General features: G+C 40.5%; 1 protein-coding gene across 2 annotated transcripts in view; it reads right to left on the minus strand.

The window, feature by feature from the left end:
* Positions 1-4,449: 4,449 nt before the first annotated feature.
* sec24b (SEC24 homolog B, COPII coat complex component) overlaps positions 4,450-19,922 on the minus strand; it is a 31,700-nt gene continuing 16,227 nt past the window's right edge. For both annotated transcript variants that reach the window (XM_085285628.1, XM_085285622.1), the window contains 17 exons: positions 19,777-19,879; positions 17,389-17,515; positions 17,175-17,284; positions 16,847-16,959; positions 16,616-16,734; positions 16,374-16,429; positions 16,050-16,256; positions 15,021-15,144; positions 14,067-14,225; positions 13,809-13,982; positions 13,604-13,714; positions 12,059-12,234; positions 11,162-11,299; positions 10,191-10,295; positions 9,204-9,296; positions 8,476-8,579; positions 4,450-5,469 (listed from right to left, as the gene is read on the minus strand). In XM_085285628.1, the coding sequence (XP_085141754.1) occupies positions 5,355-5,469; positions 8,476-8,579; positions 9,204-9,296; positions 10,191-10,295; positions 11,162-11,299; positions 12,059-12,234; positions 13,604-13,714; positions 13,809-13,982; positions 14,067-14,225; positions 15,021-15,144; positions 16,050-16,256; positions 16,374-16,429; positions 16,616-16,734; positions 16,847-16,959; positions 17,175-17,284; positions 17,389-17,515; positions 19,777-19,879 (2,134 nt within the window). In that variant the 3' untranslated portion in view covers positions 4,450-5,354. The remainder of the gene's footprint in view (positions 5,470-8,475; positions 8,580-9,203; positions 9,297-10,190; positions 10,296-11,161; positions 11,300-12,058; positions 12,235-13,603; positions 13,715-13,808; positions 13,983-14,066; positions 14,226-15,020; positions 15,145-16,049; positions 16,257-16,373; positions 16,430-16,615; positions 16,735-16,846; positions 16,960-17,174; positions 17,285-17,388; positions 17,516-19,776; positions 19,880-19,922) is intronic.

The following is a 19,922-nucleotide window of genomic DNA, read 5'->3' on the forward strand; positions in this document are numbered from 1 at the left end:
ATCTCCATCCCTTTATGATCAGAGTGTACCCATCTGTTGATCGCTGCTTCCAGCAGAATAATCCATGTCACAAAGCTCAAATCACCTCATGTTTCCTTAATGTGACAGTGAGTTCACTGTACTCAAACAACTTCAACAATCAACAGATCTCAGTTCAACACCTTCGAGATCTGGTGAAATGGGGAGATTCCCATCATTGATGTGCAGCAAGTCTGAGACGCTGTCGTGTCAATATGGTCCAAAAATCAGAGAAATGTTTCCAGCAAGTTGTTAAATCTCTGCAATGAAGAACTGAGGCAGCGCTGAAGGCAAAAGGGGGGGTGGGGGAGGGGGACCAAACCAGTAGCAGAAAGATGTTGCTAATGAAGTGACCATTGAAGATATCAGAGTGGCTGTAGCTCAGGAGGTAGAGCAGGTCATCTACTAATCGAAAGGTTAGTGGCTCAATTCCTGTCTGCTCCAGTCTGCAAGTCGAACATCCTTGAGCAAGATACTAGACCCAAGTTGCTCTCCGAGGCATCGATCAGAGTATGAATGTCTGTTAAGGTTACACAGAAAGCACTTATGTAGAGAAAGCATAGATAAAAGTGAATGAGGGGAGTAGTTTAATGTGCTTTGTGTGCTCAGGTAGAATAGAGAAGCCATATATAAGAAACAGTCCATTTACCCTGTTTTTTTTTAAAGAACGTATTATTGTTAGGGATTATTCTGTCATTGCTTTTTAACCTCCCTACGTGTCATTTCTGATAATAACTACTGTAGCAAAAGTAAAGGTACAGCTGTGAGGGGAAACTGTGACTTCATGGTTTTGAATATATCAAAGAGGGTCTGTTGTAAAAAAGGTGGGATGGAGCTGAAGCGGGGTTTAGAGGGGAGTGGGGTTGGACACTTGGAGGTGGGCGTGTGAAAGGGTGGACCAGTCAAAGCTGGAGTTTAAATATAGGCATCAGAACAGCAGTCACTTGTTGTTTGGCTCTTTTTTCCCCCCCAGCCACCAAACGGACCAGTTTGTTGACTGGTTTAAAAACCTCTAGTTCTGAATGTTCATGGCGCAAAACAGCAAACATCTGGCATCACAAATCAAACTGCTTTTAGACTGACTAAAAAACCTATATAAAATACGGCTGCTTTGAAGTGCTCTACATGACTTTCCAACGCCCCTTTCCAGCCGAGTGTGGCCTTTTTTTCTTCTTCCCAACAAGCTTTCTCATATCTTAGACTGAACTATGTTTTTAAAAGTCAAAAACAAAAATGTGAGGCCACTTAAGACAACTTTTTCAACTTCTTCTGGTCTTAAAATATTTGAGATTTCCCGGGTCCAGTTTTCCATGAGAACAGCAGCAGTCAGACCATATGGGAGCCAGATCTGTTTGAGAACAGTTCACGGGCTGTTTGTGTGTTTGCTGCCAGCATTTCACAGCTCCGTCTAAAAGCACCTCACTTACGGAAAACAAATTCTCACACAGGGGCTGTGTTTAATGGACTGACGAGGCTAAAAAAACAAGTGAAAACTGATTTGATATTTTCCAGCTCGGGAGAATAACAGCACAAAGAAAGCAGTGTTTGCCCATTCAGGCGTAGTCTTGATTTAAATGCAGGTTTTTAACATCTCATGGGATTTACTCCAATTTCAACCCTGGTGCTGAAAATACAAAAAGACTGAAAATGGCCAAATTTAGAAATACCGAGTGCCAGCTGTTTGCATGACGTCCTTCATGTATAATAACTTTGTACATTTAATGAAGCAATGCAATATTTCACATTTATATAATTAAAATTATGTTTCAAGAGTACAGAGGTGTGAAATTAATGCTCTTCTTCAGCATTAGTTTATTAGTCCAAGACCTATTCACATGAAATTTTCAGGGTTCAAAAACACATTAAATCTCTGTTCAAAACTGCAGAAAAATGAATTTTACTCCCACTCTGAAGCTAAAATCTGTTTTTTGTTTACTTAAAGTGCACATAGATGAGGATCGACACCCTGGATGTGTGATCGGAATTCTGATTTATTAGAGAGAAAGGATCATGAAATTCCAGATAAGTTTCTGGACACATGAGCCAAAACTCAGACCAAGAAACTCTACGACCTTCCTTGAACCACTCACACAGTAGAAAACTAGAAATCACAGATGCTCAATCTGTGATTGGATGGTTGCACATCTGTAAAGGAGACTGAATGTTGTATACAAGCTTTGGGCAAACAGACAGCTTCTTACTTATTTCAGGAAGACAAAGCCAAAAATGCATCGTGCGCTTGTTCCAACAGCATGACTTCAAAGTAAAGGAACATCTAGAACTAAACTGATCAGTCTTCATTCCAGACTCGTCACCTACCAGAAAAACCTGGAGCATAATCAAAGAGGAAACCCAAGAGAGGATGCCCGGAACGGCGAAGCAGGTGAAATCATCAAGTAAGAATGGGGAAACACTCTGTTTTTCATGTTGCAACAGAGTGTTACACTTTGATAAATTTGCACCCATCTTCTTGTTCTTTCTTAAATAAACACGTTGTTGAGCAGATATTTAAAAGGCAATCACATTTTTCACCTCTCTGATTTTATTTGTTGTTTTGCACCCAGCGTTTCAGGAAACAGAGTCCACGGCATGATGCAGAGAAGAGATAAAAACTAAAGTTACACTGTGTTAGGCACTCTGGGCATTTTGATGAAGGATGCTGCAAATAAAGCTTATAGGAAATCAAAATTAAAATGATTAAAATGTCCATCACACAGACTTGGAAGCAAACACAGTCGAGCGTAAGCGGATTTGTAGCACAGGCTGTTTCTATATCAGAGCACAAAACGGAAATTTGTATCCTGTTGGGAATGGTTAGAAAGGAAAGACAACGCCAAAGTCAACCCCAAACTTCCACAAATAGCCTCTAAACGTATTAAGAGCTTGCTGTTTTTTGCTTTCTTTTTTAGAGATGATTCAATTTTATGTTTACACGAGAGGAAATGCCCTGCTGCTCGGTGTTTGTAGCAAAAGAGTAAAATCAGTAAATACAAAAACCTGCCTCCAAACAACATTGTTTTAAAATACAAGCTTGGACACATACAGTAAACATTGACTGTAAACCACAAGTTCAAATGTCCTGAAGGAAATCCTTTCATAACTTTTCCTACAAAAACATTGCTGCTTAAATCTAACACACTCAAAAGTTGAAGATGCAGTAAGAGCAAAAACATAGAAGCAAAGCTTTTATCTGGTTACCTGCTGAAGTTTTTCCTCAGAAATATCACATCAGCCTAAACCAAGCGTGCCTCAAGAACACACTGATCCTGAAACCAATCATCCGTTTCATGACGAGCACAAAGTGATTAACTAAAAAGAACAGTCTGTGGCCATTGAGGCCATTTTGTTCACATAAGAAAATAACTATCACTCTCATTTTTTTTTTATTTTTTTTTTTAGATACCTACGACAAAATATTACTTCCTTTGTTTCCGAATCACTTCAGCTTCACCCCAGAAATAAAAGGTGCATCTTATTTCACCCCAGTTTGGTTAAATATGTGTGTTTACTGTGTTGCTTCATTTAGATCACTTTAATAAGAGCCACTGGTGAAAAACATAACAGTGAACACAAATCTAAGTTCTTCACACGATTTATGGGACAACATTATTTCCTCTGCATTCACAAAGGATGGTTAAACTCGCTTTACATTATACAGCCTGCTTTGAGCATAAGATATTCCACTTCCTGTCAGTGTGAAGACGTTTAACCGAGACATCTTAATGTGAGAAAAGCACATCGCAGTATTTATAAATGATTAAGACATGCTGCTAGAGTAAATGAAAGAAATCCTTCAGTGTGAGTAAATTAATGTGTAAAATTAGGTCTGGTAACTAATTTCACAGACTTTGCAACAATTATAAAATCTCAGAAAGCTTTTATTTTATTCCACTTTTAGGCTAGTTTAGTATTTAAAAGAAAAAAGTAAAAAAGAATTACCTGTTTTGAAAAGCCCGGGAAGTCTTTATCATTAGCAAAAGTTGTAAAACTTATGAAAACATAAAGTCCAACATTTATGGGGTCCAGATTGGAGTCTTCACCTGGCTAATTCTGTGGCTAACCCTGCTGTAATATTTCCATTTGACCACAAGGTCTGGGTTACTTCACCCAACTTCTTGAGAAAATTAGATGAAAGCTGTGGCAACACCAGCACAACCAGTCTGGAATGATATGAGATGCTGTCCAAAAAGGCTTTGCAACTCTGCCAAGAAAATAAATCTAAATTTTAAAACAGTGACCAATTTGAATTAGGCCACTTCCTTATTCAAGGTCATCTCCTTGTGTCATTTCAAGATCAGGTCACTGGGTGACTTCTTCCTTTTCCCTTAAATGAAATTCATGTTGAAGGATCCCCTTTTTGAAGAAACCGAGTGCTTAGTCATTGGGCTGATGGGGTAATATCAATAATCACGTCACACGAAACAAGCAGAGTTCTGTTTTTGTCTTTATTTAATAAGCTGGTTCATAAATAATCACACATAAAAGATTCTTTCAGTAGTTACAAAGTGGGTAGCAACTTAGTTAGCGCCTGGAGAAAAAAAGATAAAACAAATGAAGAGAAGACTGCCGGCGGGTGGGGGAAAGTTTATGGAGAGCGATCTCAACAACTCGGGAGTTCATAAAGCGGAGCAGAGAAGACGGAGCCGACGGGAGGGTTAAACATCCGACTGGTGTCCCATCACGTTCCCGGCAGCCGTCGCTCATCAGCAGACTAGCAGCGGACAAAAAGGCGGCATGCGTGTCGCCGTTCAAAGCACATGCCCGATTTTTGTTTCTGTTCTCCAGTGTTTTCAAAACAGTCTTGAAATGAAACAAAGGGAAGGGAATGTATCGGGAAATTTAAAAAAAAAAAAAGGAAAGAAAAAGAAAGAAAAAGCACAAGCTACATTTTAGGCTCACAAAACAAACTGAAATAAAAGATGTTGAAGTGGCATCTTCTTGGCTCGACTTTCTCCTCCTCCTCTCGGGAGCGATGGATTTACGAGAAGGTTAAAATGTTTGACAGTGGTTAAAGAGGCGGCAAGAGCCGCTGCAGGATGTTTGTTTTTTAGCAATTTCATTCGTTCATTCATTCTTTTCGGTAACTCGTTATTCTTTTCTAAAACTACCTCTTCCCTCCCCTTCTGCTGGTCTAATCGCAGGTGACCAACAAGCTTTGATTTGAATGAGACCATTTAAAAGAAGGGGAGGAAACTCGCCTCGCTAAAACTGGTCTGACGCAGCGATGGGTGTCCATTGCTGGCTAACACTAGCTTTCACTCTATCAGGTTACAAGTCCTTTCACGCTCTTGTTTAAGGAATCTAGTGGTCAAAGTTTTTCTCAGCGTGATGGGAGTCTACTTGGACACTTGCTGCTGAATGTGCTGCAGGAATTCATGATAGGAAGAAGCCCACTCTGACCGGTCCTCCACCAGGTGCTGGAACAAAGTGGCTTTAGCAGAGGCATCATCTCTGCGGGAAAGAAGGAAAAAATGCATTAAAGGGAAAGAAGAAACTGGTTTGTACATTTTAATGCTCTGTAAGTCTAAGAAGTGTTGGAATCTATTCCACATAACTTGAAGCATTGCTGACATGTCAGCTCTTAAACACAACACTCTCCTGCATCTTCTACCTCACTGACTCTGAACTGACAGCTGTTCGTACAAATCCCCAGCATGAGAGTTTTTCTCTAAGAGTTTGCGGAGCCACCTCCTCAGGACCACCTATTCAGCAGTCAGAGCCAAAGCCCTCCCTGCCTGTTTTTTTCATCTTCTCTTTTTTTTTTTTTTTTAAATGTCTGTCTTTAATTTCAAAAAGACATCCATGAAGGACGAGTTCCCAGGCTGGGCGAGACGTTGCTGGCTTCTCTAACCCGACTTACAAGAGCAGAAACTGAACGTCTGATCTGACGTCTGGTTTCTCTCTCAGAGCTCGCAACTGCTTGTAGTCAGACCTTGGCTTTACTTTGAGAAATATATTCCCAATGCAAAAAAAACCCCAAAACTGAGATTTGCCAGAATGAAATGTTATAAAAGTGACAAAACAAGAGCTATTAAGGAGCCGCCTTGAGCTCTGGAGATAATGTGGTGTGATATTTTTATTTATTTGACATTTAACAGGCTTTAGAAAGTCCCGCATAAACAATAAAGATGTAGCTCTCTGCTGCTTAGCCGTCTGCCTCTTTTGCCCCTTTGTTGCTATGCTTATAAACAGCTCATTGCGCACCTCTTCATTGTTTAACTGATACCTACAGTGTGTCTAAAAAAAACAGAGATGACGGTCTTACGTGTAAATGTCATTCTGCCACGTAAGCGCTCTGGCAGTAACAGGCACACAGCTTTGATGTCTGGACCAAAAAAGGGGGAAACACCATCAACAAGGCTCAGACGGAGCAGAACATGAGCTCAGTCAAACCAGGACATACTTGTACATATACGCAGAAATACAGGGGTCGATGCTTTAAATGTACTTTTTATGCTGTAGTAATCTCTCTGAGCCAAAAGTTCAGGTTGCAAACGACCCTAAAAGCTGTTTTCTTCTACTCTTTGCTCTGTATGATCTCACAGAGAGCAGGATTGGCTAACACAGTCACCTCAGGCAAAGCTCTGGCCAGTCAGAAAAAAACTGGCTTAAAGGGAGAAAACCTTAAACAGCTTGTGTCCCCCTGGGAATAAACTGGGTGCATGTCCATGAGATGAAGGCTTTAAATGCTTTGTCCCTTCCTTCACGGAGCATCAAATAACACCAGGAGTCTTTCAGAAACATGGTGTTAATTCTTAAGGCTTTTAATCTGAAAAGTGACGTATTTTTTATGCCATTCTAGTGTCCGACTTCCTGTCCACATCATTCTGAATGATGTCGAGTTGAGAGCTGCTTCTGGGACACTTCTGAAATGTTGAAGTACAATCTGATAGAACTGCAAGCCATCATTTCATGAAGAAGGGTGGATTATTGTGAACTATGACTCATGCAGAGCTACTCTAGCAGAGATCAAGTCCAAACACTGAGGTGGAAATGAGGAGAATAGATCCCTTTAACTACACGTCCATTGGCTTCTCTGTCAGGTGCCCATCCGCTTTTTCAAATATTCGAACATTGCTTCCTTGAATATTTTAGCCACTCTTTAAAGTTCTTGCACTTTTAATATCATTAAAAAAACAAACAAACATATCAACAACTGAGAGGTTCGAAGTCACAGAGAACTTGAAACCACTTTAAGAGCCGTTTTTAATTCTTTTGTCAAATCTCTCTCGTAGTTCCTGTCATTTCAGATCATTAAGTCCTGTCATCACGCAAACATCTGTTCAAATACCACTCAGTGCATTTTTACTAACATGTCATGTAAACATGTGGCTAAGCAACAATGCCGTACCACCAAGAGGAGGAGAGAGAGGAAACCGAAACAATGCGTTCCCTGCGGATGACTTTACCGCCGCTGTCAATCTGTGACCTCAATGCTCACTTTGTCTTTGTGTTTACACTTCGGAAATACTTTTCCGTCAACCTCGTGCCGATCTCTGCTATATGAAACTGTCCACACCTAGTTTCTGTTCAATGCCAATCAGAGCAGCTCACTATCTGGATTTACGAGATTCCAGGGAGGTGACGAAGCAGAAGGGCGAACTCGGAGAGGATGTGCAGTATCAGACAATCGTAATGTTCTTTATTTGCTTTATTTCCTCATGAACCTCAACAGAATGTCAGATTTAATTTGGCCAAGTAGCCAATAGATATAAAAAGGCACCTATCACATGACTGGAACATTAAACTTAACGCTGAACCCGGAGGTTCACAGGAATGAGAGATGATTCTTTTTAATTTGAAGTTTATTACTTCCAAAAATTATTGCCTACTTTTTTCTGTCAGTAATAAGCCAGCTCAGTGTCCAGTAGTAACGGCTCACTGTGCAGCTGTCCTGACACAGCATCCACAGAGCCTGTGCTCCAGTTTAAGTGAAGTTTTAGGATTTCGTCAGTCTCTTAGTTCGCACTCATTACCAGGTGTCTTTGTGTACAGTTTAAAAACACAGGTTCAGGCTAACATGGCGGTGGCCAAAACACTAATGCTGAACCTTCAAAATGAGTCCAAAACCAGTGGTTGATGCCACGATAGGCTGTGTGCCTGCAATCTTTTATGACATGTGAGGCCCTGAGGCGACTTTAAACAAGTAAAACACAAATGACTGCTCGCTTGGGGTCAGCAACTCTCTGTGTTCCCAACAGAGCACAATCCCTGCTTTACACTTCAAACCTCAGTTTTCTGCAGTTCTGTCTTTGGCGACAGAGCAACTCAACACTTTTTCCTTCAGTGACCTCAGATTTTGTATTAAAGCAATATGTGAGATCCATTTCACGCAATTAAAAAAAAAGAACAAAACAAGCTGTCTATGTATATCTGTGACTGCCCTGAAGAAGAAGCACAGTTTCCAGTGTGTTTGCAAACAGTCAGATATGAGTCCAGATGTGCGGCAGTGCTTACTTGACGACATGTATCGTGGAGCTGAACGCTCGGTTGTCGTGGAGCCAGTCGAGGAAAGCTCGCACCCTCTCAGAGAGAGGAGTCTCCAGCTCCGGAATGTGACTCTAGGAACCAAAGAGGACAAGAGGGGAAACAAAACAACAACGCTGTTGTTAGTGGAGTGTTTCAGATAGCGCAGATTCACACAGTCAACCCCAGCCATACAATGTGGTTAACGGGAACATGCCTGTGGTGGGGAGTGTGGGCTTGTAGGTGGATCTATGAGGCACTGACCCCTTGCTAGAAAGATAAAATAAGCATAAACAAGTGCTGACTCGCCGTTTGCTCTGGGTGTTGCCATCACGCCCTCGGCATGGTAATGACAGAACTTTCTAGGTGGCTGCACAGTTTGTTAAAAAAGCAGAAAAGCTACATCAGCAAGTCTGTTCTGCTGGACAAGTTGTTTTTTTCTAACTAAGTGAACAGAAACACAGCTCCTTCACTGTGGAGCTCAACTGTGAGTCATTTTCAGGGGAAACAAAATGTCGCATTGCATCATTCAGCCAGCGACTGGGCGGCGCACACACGCGTGTGTGTGTGTCAGTACAGACATTTCCCTAATCACACTTCTGTAACGTCCTGATGTGCTGGATGTAGAGGGAAAATAAAAGCTTCATTGTACTTCAAAAGATTAATTGTCTCTTTGAACTGTTTGCATGTGTACTTCTACTCAAATGAGTCTTACTGACCATGTTGGGGGGAATTGAAGCGTAGTTCGGGCAGCCCAAAACATCTCGGATGAACATTTCGTTGCAGCATTTGCCAATCCACAGATAAAACACCTGGACAGGCAGAAGAGAAGAGGAGCATTACCGCACAGTATACTTTCTACACACTCTGACATGTGTGCGTCTTAATCTGCCATAACTAAAGAGCCAGCAGGGCCAATGTTATTAATATCACCACTCTAAACTATGACAGTGAGGAAGAAAAAATAATAACAAAACAATTATAACAATAATTTTCTCTTTTAGTTTTTTCTAGGGTTTTTCCCATAAATTTCTATTTCTTATCAATTCCCCCCTTCGTATGCATCCTCCCATAAATTTGACTGTTTTTCTCATAAATGTTTTTTCCTCATAGATTAGAAATTTATAATTCTTTCTCTTAACTTTGAGTTTTTTCTTGTAAGTTTTTTTATTTTCAATAAATGTGTGGCTTTATGTTTTGCCTTGTTTGTTTGTTTTTTGTAATATTAAAACCCTCCCACCTTTTTAAAAAAAATCTTTATTGCCACCAAATACACCATTGCACTAGTGAGAAGTTCACTCAGAAATTAGATTTGGTACCAAGTTTAAACTTCAAACATCTAACTACCCTCCATTTATTACTGATACTTTCCAGTGATAGTCTGAAGATTGGAGTGTTTCGGTTTCTTTCTGTATTTAATTTGCTCCAGTGGAAAATCCCTTTAAATTAAATTATGTGACATTAAACTTAATGAAAACTGGGCTCCAGTGCTGCTGCTGATGTTACTCCGAGGCAAATAATGAGACGATAAATCCCAACTCCAGTCCTCAAGCCATCACATATTATTTCAGGCAAAGATAACTTCTCTTTGATTTGCTCTAAATTATGACCTAAGGTTTATTGCATTTTATTAAAGGACTAGATGGTGAGAAAACAGAGACGTGAAAAATATAAACGAGGTGAAATAAAGACTTCTCTGAGCTTACGTTGCCACAGTCCATGAGGAAAGCTCCATCTCTGCTCAGCCTCTCAGCAGACAGGTGGAGCAGATGAGGCTGAGGGACTACGGTATCGTTCAGATGAAGCGCCCCCTGCAGGTCAGACAACTTGTGAGCAGAGTATAAAAACAGCTTTACTATATACATGTGCAGACAACATATACATAATAATTACATAGTGTCACAGGTAAAGCTCCCAAAGCTTCAAACAGAGAGCATACAAACATTAAAGTCTGATATTACCTCATTTAAAATATGTCTCCACTATAATATAATCTTCATAATTCTTGTTATTACAAGTGTTTAAAAGTAAATGTTACACGTGAGACTATTTTCACATTTTTAAATACAACTTTAAAAGAAACGTTCAGTGAAAAAAAAGCTGATGCATATAATGCAAACTAAAAAATAAACACTAAAATAAAAGTTTTAATCACGTTTATTATGACATTTCTGTCATCGAGTTAAATCCTTGTTGTTCTAAAAGATACCACAAGCTTAAAAACACAGTTTCCTCATAAACATTTCAAGTCATCTGTTTTAACTAGCAAAAGCAATCCCAATGATCCCAAACCAATTTTCACCAAACTTTCTGTGAATTTCCAGAGAAAAAAAGCAGACTGGCTTTGCTCTTAGTCATCATAATGTTCAGGATTAAGGCTTTGATGTGACACCTTACCAGATGCTGGGATTCCAGTGTTTTTAGGCAAGACATCTAAGTTATCTAAAATATCTTATCAGCTCACTGTTACATTTAACTACTTCGCCAGGTATAAAAAACAACCTAAAAGAGTGAGTCAAGCCATTAAGCACAGGTTTAATAATAAAGTTGCACTGCATACAGAGATATATATGTTAACGATGTTATGTTAATGGGTTAAATAGTAGTCATTTTGTTTTTCCCTCTCTCTACTATTCTTTAGTGCACTGAGTTATGAGAAAAGCCATCTGCATCCCACCTGGTCAGAGATGTTGTCCAGTCGGTAGAGGTCAGGATGAACCATTCGCATCAGCTGCTGCAGCGGCTGAGTCTTGAATTCGCACATGGCAAAGACCCGCTCGTCCAGCCTCGTGCTGGTGCCCGTCCGCAGGGCTTTCTGAAAGCAAACACACATCACATCAGCAGTGTTGGATTTGATTTCTCTGATTTATTACGTCAAGAATAAGAATAAGTTCAAAGATCTATAAAAATTAAAAATGCAGAGTAAAGCTTTAGCCCCATTTGCAGAGTAAAACAAATCCTTTTGCTAAAAATGGAGAATTAAACTGCAACAAGTTCAGACAAAAACATTGTGGTAACAGTTCAACCTTTAATCACCAGGAATAATAGGCCATAATGTGCTTCTTTCAATTAAACAGTGATGTTTCCGAAGTTTATTCTCTGATTCATCAAAGGAACACACTGTTAGAGTCCCACAAACACCTACAGGGAGGATTTGTCTCAGAAACAGGGTGTGTATGTGCTTCTGAACATGGACACACCCTGGATGTATGAATGCACACATGCCGGGTGGATTAATAGTCTTTAACCCAGGCATTGTGACTGTGAGCTCACACTTTTCTACTGTGTAACATTTGGTCAGAGGGTGTTTTGTTTTTAGGGTTTGTACTCAACTACATCTTAAAATGCGTAATAACGTTTTGCAGGTTTAGTCAGTAAAACAAAACTCTCTCCTTTTACCTCAAAGTGAATTTAAAAAATAAAAACTTTCCAGAAGAAGTCTGCTAACAGGGAAAAGTGGAGGGCTGCATGCTTAAACACACATTCACAGCCTTTTCTTCTCCTTCTTTTTAGTGTATGTCATGCTGTGTGACGCGTGTGTGTTCATGTGCCGATGACAGTCAGGCAGCCGCACCTGTTTAAGTAGAGCAAGGATGTAGAGGGGGAAGAGACGCATGGCTGCAGGGAGGACAAGTCCAGACTGCTGAAGGTTGGAGACGTTGCTCTTGTAGGCGCTCCCCAAGTCCACCACCGCATTCACCAGTGCGTCCCGGGCGTCCGACAGGCTGGATGATATCGATCGATCGATGGCTGGATTGAAAAGACCAAATGAAGACTAGTTTACCTCCAAGACAGCATTTTAATCAGTTCTGAACACAAAGTTAAGTTAACAAAAGCCCAGAGTACGTCCTGATGAGACATGTTTACAAACTAGGGCTGTGCGATATGATGAAATATATCACATGACAAAATGAAAACATCGTTTCAAATTATTTGCTATCGTTTGTTTCGTGGTGGCGCAAACTACGCTGTTTTTCATTGTGGCACAGAGAATACCAGCATTGCCAGTGAAGATGAGGCAGAACCAGGTAGCTCCAAACAGAAGGACCAGTCAAAACAAATCCAGGACCTTATTCCTAAACGAGGTTCTACCTCTGTAGCATGGACATGGTTTGGTTAAGGAAAGTCTGACACGGACTAGAAAATTGTACCATGCAAATTATGGCGCAAACCAGTCCCCACCACAGACTCAAACACAACAAACCTCTTCTACCACCTACACAATAACCACGTGAAAGAGTGTGGAGAGAGTTTGCAGATGAGAAGCAAAACGGAGCCGACAGGTGCACAAAATAAACCTTAGACTCAAACGTTAGAACAGGCTTTTCCCCGCAGCACGCTGTGTAATAAATACTCAAAGAAAATGGCGGCTGTTGCAACTTCTATCTAAAAATACATAGTTTTATGCATGGGTCAAAACACTCAACTCCAGGTACACGACGCCAAGCTGAAAACATTTCACACAAGTCGAGTTGCCCGAGTTCGAAAACGTAAAATTTTTGCGAGATATCTCGTTATCGGGATGAGAAATGTCTCATATTGGGATATGAGATTTTGGTCATATCGCACAGCCCTATTGCAAACATTTTCATATTTATGTGGACATTGTGTGTCTGTGGGACAGGCAAACTTTGCACTCTTCAGCTCCAATGCACAACCTCTAGGGAAACAGCGGTGGTCAACATGACCCATAAAGCCACTCTGCACAGACTGAATAAAACCTTTTAATCATTAATATAAAATGCAAATGTATACGAATGTGACTCTTGAAACAGGAAAGACCTGGCTTACAAAAAGCTCTCTGTGGGTTATATACCACCACACAGGTATCGCTACATTTCCACCCAGGGTTGGTATTTAATTCCAACTGACTGCGTGTTTTATGAAACCCGATGGAAACTTATTCGATACATTTTGATGCATTTTTTTCTGCCAACTTTTCTGGAAAAAAAACACTGACAATATCACTTTATCACTCTAATATTTTTAACATGTTATTGGATTTGTGTCAACCACGGGGAGGCTAGAGGCCAACTGTCATAAATGTGTAAAAAGTCTTAGGTTAAAAGTACTGCACATGAAAAGGCGTGAAAGCCAAGGATTTAAGCTAAACACTTACCCATGTTGGCTAACAGACAAGTGATGGCTTGGACGTCAGCACCGGCATACACATCACTCAGCTGACTGACCACCGGCAGACACAGAGTGTGGACCCTGATACGTCTCTTTCCTACAGATGAATTAATAACAGTCCCGTTTTCAAGATCTTTAAAGAATTTCAACCTAAATGTGTTACCATGAAAATGAGTCATTCTTGTGTATACCTTTACTCGACGTGTAGAGCAGAGCAGCCTGGAAGCAGGCCAGAGACGAGTCTGCCAGAGAGTCTTCGACTGACATCTGGACAGCGAAGGCAGAGTCTGGGTTCACATTGGCCAGGGACAGCAGGTCAGTGGAGCGCACAAAGAAGTTACCGTGAAACGTGTGGATGGATAAACCTGAAGAGGAAAAAGGCAGGGACAAAACTTGTGTTTGACACAGAAACATTAAAACGTGCATGAAGCTGCATCTAATCTGATTACCTTTAGTGCATCTTATTCTCATGACCGCCTCAAAGCCGATCTTCCTGGTGAGGTAGCGCTCGAGGTCTCTCTGGAACTTTTCCAGCTGGGCCGGGTTGTGGATGTAATGAAAGGAGGGATAGTAAAAGACGCTGCCTGCTGAATACCTGGAGATACATGCTGAGAAATAAGAAAAACATGAGAGGATCGACATTAAGAGAATTACATGTGATTATCTTCAGTCTGTGAAGACTGGGAAGAAGAGTTCAAATACATCATTATGATGTGTGTGATTTGTAAATAATGCCTTAATCCCACACTGGACTGAATTAAAGATTAAATAATTCAAAACACAGATAATATAATATTAAATATGACATAAAGATGAAGAAAGCAAATAGGTCGATGATGGCGAGAAAGCAGTTTAGAATAGGTTTCTCCTTTATTAGCCAGAAATAAGCTGTTAGGAGATTTGGTATCCGTGTCAACAGATGACCTGGTGTGTGGTTTAACAGATAAAACAAGGTTGATAACACTGGTAACACACTTTCTGGATGTTATCACTTGAGCCGAGGCCTGAGCTTCTGCAGGACATTTTCTTCGAGGCAAATTATTTCCAGTCTCCTGAATCACATGTTAGCTGCTACTACTACTACAGCAACAGCAAAACAACAAGCTCTGATGATGATAAGCTGAAGAACCTGAGTGCAGCAGCAGTACACACTCAGAAACCAAACCACAAAATGCTCCTACAGGGTTATTTTAAAGCGATCTGATTTAAAGTCTACGTTTGCAAATCTGCACAAAAAAGGAAATATATTATTAAAAAAAAAATAGAATAAAAAAAATATAGAATATAAAGAATACTGGGAGCCGATTTGCTCATTAGCATTCATAACATAAGCAAAAATGTTGACACTTTGGATACATGGACAACATGAAAGATGCCAACAGCTGACTCGATCATGCTCTCACCTAATGAGGCGAGGTCGGCGTACTGGGAGCTGAGGAGGAAGAGATCCACTCCTATCTGTTGTCCTGAGCAATCCAGTGCAAGTTTCTTGTAGAAGTCAGTGGCAGGACCGAGGTGGTGGGCTCCCTGAAAGATATGAGAGTTATTACCAGCAACTCCTCATTTTGATCACAGGACTGAGGGAATGGGGACCTTCCTGACAGCAAAAAAAGACAATATAATATCTTTTTCCCCCGAGCAAACAAGCACATCTGTTATTTGTCATTTTCTTTTTGGAAACTCTTATCATGACTTGTTGGCAGTTTATTCAGAATTAAAAAAGAAGATGCTAAACTTGAATAAATCACAATCCTGGGATGACAATAACAGTGGTGTTTAATCTGAGATGAAATGTGAGACAACGTTGGGACAGTGAGCTGTTGCAGGAAAGTATAAATACAACTCAGCTGTGAAAATGCCAGGACACAAAGTACTAATCTTTGGCTGTACTTCATCTGTCATATGGTTCAATTTAAGCTTCACAAGTCACAATGCAGCCATGATTTAAAACTCCCATTTGATGTGAAAAATATAAAAATTAAAACAGGGCACCCGCAGGCACTCCAACTTCATGATCATGAGACAAATTCAAAAAATACGCATGAAAAACAAACACCATGAACATACCGCACAGAGGTAGGAAATAAGGATGTTTTTATTTATGTCTTACTTATCAATAAATATCTAAATAAATAAAATAAATATATAATTAAATAAGGATCTGGCAGTTCAGGGTGGTGATTATTAGCTGTTACAGATGAAGCACAGCAGCCCACTTTACACTAAAACAATCTGTTCATTAAACATTCGACGGCTTGCTGTGTCCAAACTTTTCACTGTTAACATCCAAATAAAGACAGAAATAAGAAAAAGGATGCTGTTTAACTCCAAATAAGGAAGATATGATAAAATCCTGCATCTGCTCTTGCTCCCACTTTCTCTGGATAGTTGTTTTTCTCATTATAATCACAAATAAAAGAAAATATAATTACCTTTGAGCTCGAACGCTGATTGGGGTCTTCTCTCGACTGCAGCTTCCCGGCTCCCAGCGTCGGCAGCTGAGTCTGGAACACCGTGATGCGGCCTCCGGTGGGTGACATGAGCTTGAAAGCGGCCTGTAAGGCAGGACCGAGGGCGCTGTGGGTCTCTCTGCTCTGGCTGAACAGCGCCGGCAGTGACTTCAGCAAGTCCTTCACCAGCTGGAGGATGGAGAAACAATACATGAGAAAATTAAAAAGAAAACCGTTTCAGAAACATCATGAAGCAGGCACGAACATGACAGAAGAGATGCAAGGGAACAAAGCAGCACGCTCTACCTCGTTGCTCTCCTTTAGATTCACCATCAAGCTGTCATGAGATGGTATGAAGACATCTGCAAAGAAAGCAGGAAAGACTATTAATGCGGCTATAGATGACACATTTCTATCAAATACACTAGAAAGGGTCATTAGTCACTCTAATAGACCACCACCTCTGGTCTTAACTGTGTGGCAACAACTTTTGATCGTGGGTCACTGCCACAGCTCTCATGTGTCATTTTGAAGTAACTTATATTTACCATCGATGTCTGACACCACCAGCATCTGTGGCTGGGACAGCCCCTCCTGGAGATTGTAAAAGTGGATGGTGCTATCAAAGGTGAGGAAGCCCACTCTGGTACGCGAGTCCCCAGGCAACCTGCAGCAGGAAACATTGTGTCAGCCTGGTTTCTGCCTGTGACAGACGCTAATAATCAGCTTGATTAAATAGCTAACTGACAAACTCATGAAGCAGCAACATCAGGACTCACTTATCCAAGTTCCCAAGAAGTGATTCACAGAAGTACTTCAGGTATCCTGCTTCCACAGCATTGTGAGACACGTCGAGTACAAACAGGTAGGCCGCCGGCTGAGGAGGTCGCAACTGAAAAGGAACAAAAACATCAAAGATCCCTGAAGGTTTGAAAAAAAAAAAAAATAATAATAATAATAATAATAATAAGATTTATATGACCTTTGCAGGTGTCACTTCTTATGCATGAGCCTTCTTTTTTTTCCCCTCTGTTTACTAAACACAACACTGCCCTCTAGTGGACAGAGAAGAAAAGTACGTGTAATATGAATAAGAGGCGTGTTTACCATGTAGTCTGAGGAGGCGATGAACTCCACAGTGGAATTCTGGACCTCTGGCCTCTTGTGTGGTTCACCGTATGACCTTGTGACTGGATTGTACATGAACTCATCTGGTACTGAACAAGAATTAAAATGGCATAAAACATTAAGGCTGCAAAACATGATTCAGCAGTAAAGAAATTGCAGGGACAATATATAAATAGCTTGACTGGACTTGTACCATCATTGACCCGGTAACACAGGTTGCATTTCCACCTGCGCTGGTCCAGAAAGGTGACGAACGGATTGATGTAGGTGCGGCAGGAGCGACAGCGCACGATCGTGTTTGATGTGATCACCGGTAACTGCTGCAGAGAGGCAAACGGGGGAAAAAGGCTTAGAGAAAGATGGACTAACTTCCAATAAAAAAATAAAAAATACAAAAGACATGTTTATGAACTTTTCATCTGTCATGCCTCAATTTTTTGGCCTCCACTTTCTTTCTCCATCCCATGACCCTTTCAAAACAATCTTCTATTTATATCTCAGCAGATGGCTGAATAGCACTTTGTTTCCTTTTCTGTGAGTGTGGTTGGAAAAAAAAAAAACCAAAACAAAACTGCAGTTCTTTTCTCCTCTTTTTTTTGGTGTCATGACTTCCGCTGAAGCACCAGAGTCACCCAAAATTTCTCCACCTTTTCCTTAGAACAAAGTCTGTTTATCCTCGGGTACACCTGAAGGCCACAACGGAGGTTTTGGGACTACTTTCTTTCTCTGCAATTTACTAAAAACAGCTAAAAATTATTATCAGATCAAATGCTAACATAACTATAAAATAATTGACATCTATGTTGATAAACAGTTGAGTTGAGCTGCAGTAATTAAATAAAACATGACACTGATAGAAAAGATTTTGAAAACTTGTAATTTCACACTTGGGTTGGATCGCAACAGTAATGTGTTACTTTCACAGACGAAGTAAACACAGATGTCGAGAAAAACGCCTCAGTAGTGAAACCAAAATATCTTAATCACCTCTGTTTGCTGGTTCAGCTGTAAGGTTAAGCAAAAACTAAGAATTTCCACCTCTCTGGGTATTCGAGTAAATGGGTGCCAATGCTGCTGCTGTAGTGCAAAAAATTTAAATGTAGCTTCATTTTTCTTGTGCCATTTTCCATCATGATCAAATACATCCTCCCTTTCTTTCTTCTCATATCTGGATCCATGCAAAGAGACATCAGTCTAAGAAGAGATGCCCAAACCATCCCCGCTTCTCCCACTTCGTCTAGGTGGTGCTTTTCAAAACAGGCAATGAATGTTAATGTCAGAGCGCAGACAGCCTTTGGGGAAAGAACAATTTCTACTAGTTGGTTAGACTATTAAACTAGACGATACCACAGTATCCTTGGGAGATCAGAGAAGACGAGGGACATGAAGTTCCTCATGATGGGGCATACACCCATATTTGGGCTGCATAAGAAGGGAGGACCTCGATGTAATACAGAGTCTCCTCAGAGACCACAAACAATGTCACAAGCTGAAGATTTAAATGCATCATAAAGCCTCACTAAACCACCTCCAAGAAGAAAAATTCTTTAAAACTATCCGTTGACAGTCAGGATGCTCTGACGTATCTGACACCAAACTGCAGGCTCACTCCAGACTACACCAAACAGCTCACAGCTGTTTACTGAGACACTGTAGACTTGACTGACTCAGAGGAAACACCAAATTACATTCAAAATCAGGAAATACTGTGTAGGTGTAGCATATGATTCCAAAAATACATTTTCATAACATATCCTTAAACGATCAGAGTTGCCAAAATTAAAGCTGTAGGCAGAAACTGCAGAGGAGCATGAATGTCTGTTTCACACGTCCACAGGATCCACACCTCTGCAGTCATCTACTGTAAAAGCAACACAGCCTGGGCAATTCTGAGATATCCTTTTGAAATACACACTCACAAAAACGACGAGCCAACAACTGACGCTCTGTCAAACATTCAGTTATTTAACCGTTAGTCCAGGAAGTCAGTGCCAGCCTGTCTTTCAAGCACTTTCCTATTGTTTGTCACTTCACATCTACTGACACGTCTTCACCTCACAGCTCTATAAATACCCTCCCTTATCTTTCCTGCACCTCTTCATCGTTGTCATTCTGCTCCTCCTGCTGACTGGTCACGAGTGGAAAAAGACAGCTACAAAGGACCCAGATAGTATTTAAACACTATGTTCCACCTTTCTTTAATGTAAAACTGTGTCGACTAATGTGAAATACCTCTGTCAGGGAAAAAACACCCTGCTCTGCACAACATATTTTGCATTTCACAGAATGAATTGATCACATCTGTTTGCTTTAACAAAAAAGTATCAGAATAAAATGACTCTTGATGAAGAAACTCAAACTATTGTCTGCTAAAAGGTACAGCAGCGTTTGTGCCCTAAACAAAGCTTTTGTATGTTCAATAAATAAATAGCAGAACAGCTTCATGCAGTGCTTGAGAAGGCAATGGAAAAAAAAAAAAGACCACACACTGCTTAAAAACAGAACTAAACATTTGCCGACATCTTAACTCCATAATACCAAAATCTGAGAAAAATGTTCTTTGAGGGGAATTTTGATGTACCTGTAGATCTCTGAAGGGGTGGAGGAGGAGGCCCAGAGGGAGTCTGGCTTTGTTGAGTAAAGCCTGGGTCTGGGGAATGCTGGTCAGAGTACACCTGAATGTCCTGATTTTAAAAAAAAGAAGAAAAAAAAGACAAACGAATGACA

This window comes from Mchenga conophoros, linkage group LG2, assembly GCF_057382185.1.
Source record: "Mchenga conophoros isolate Kocher_MC1m ecotype Shallow Benthic linkage group LG2, M_conophoros_male_GT1.1, whole genome shotgun sequence".
Classification (NCBI taxonomy): domain Eukaryota; kingdom Metazoa; phylum Chordata; class Actinopteri; order Cichliformes; family Cichlidae; genus Mchenga; species Mchenga conophoros.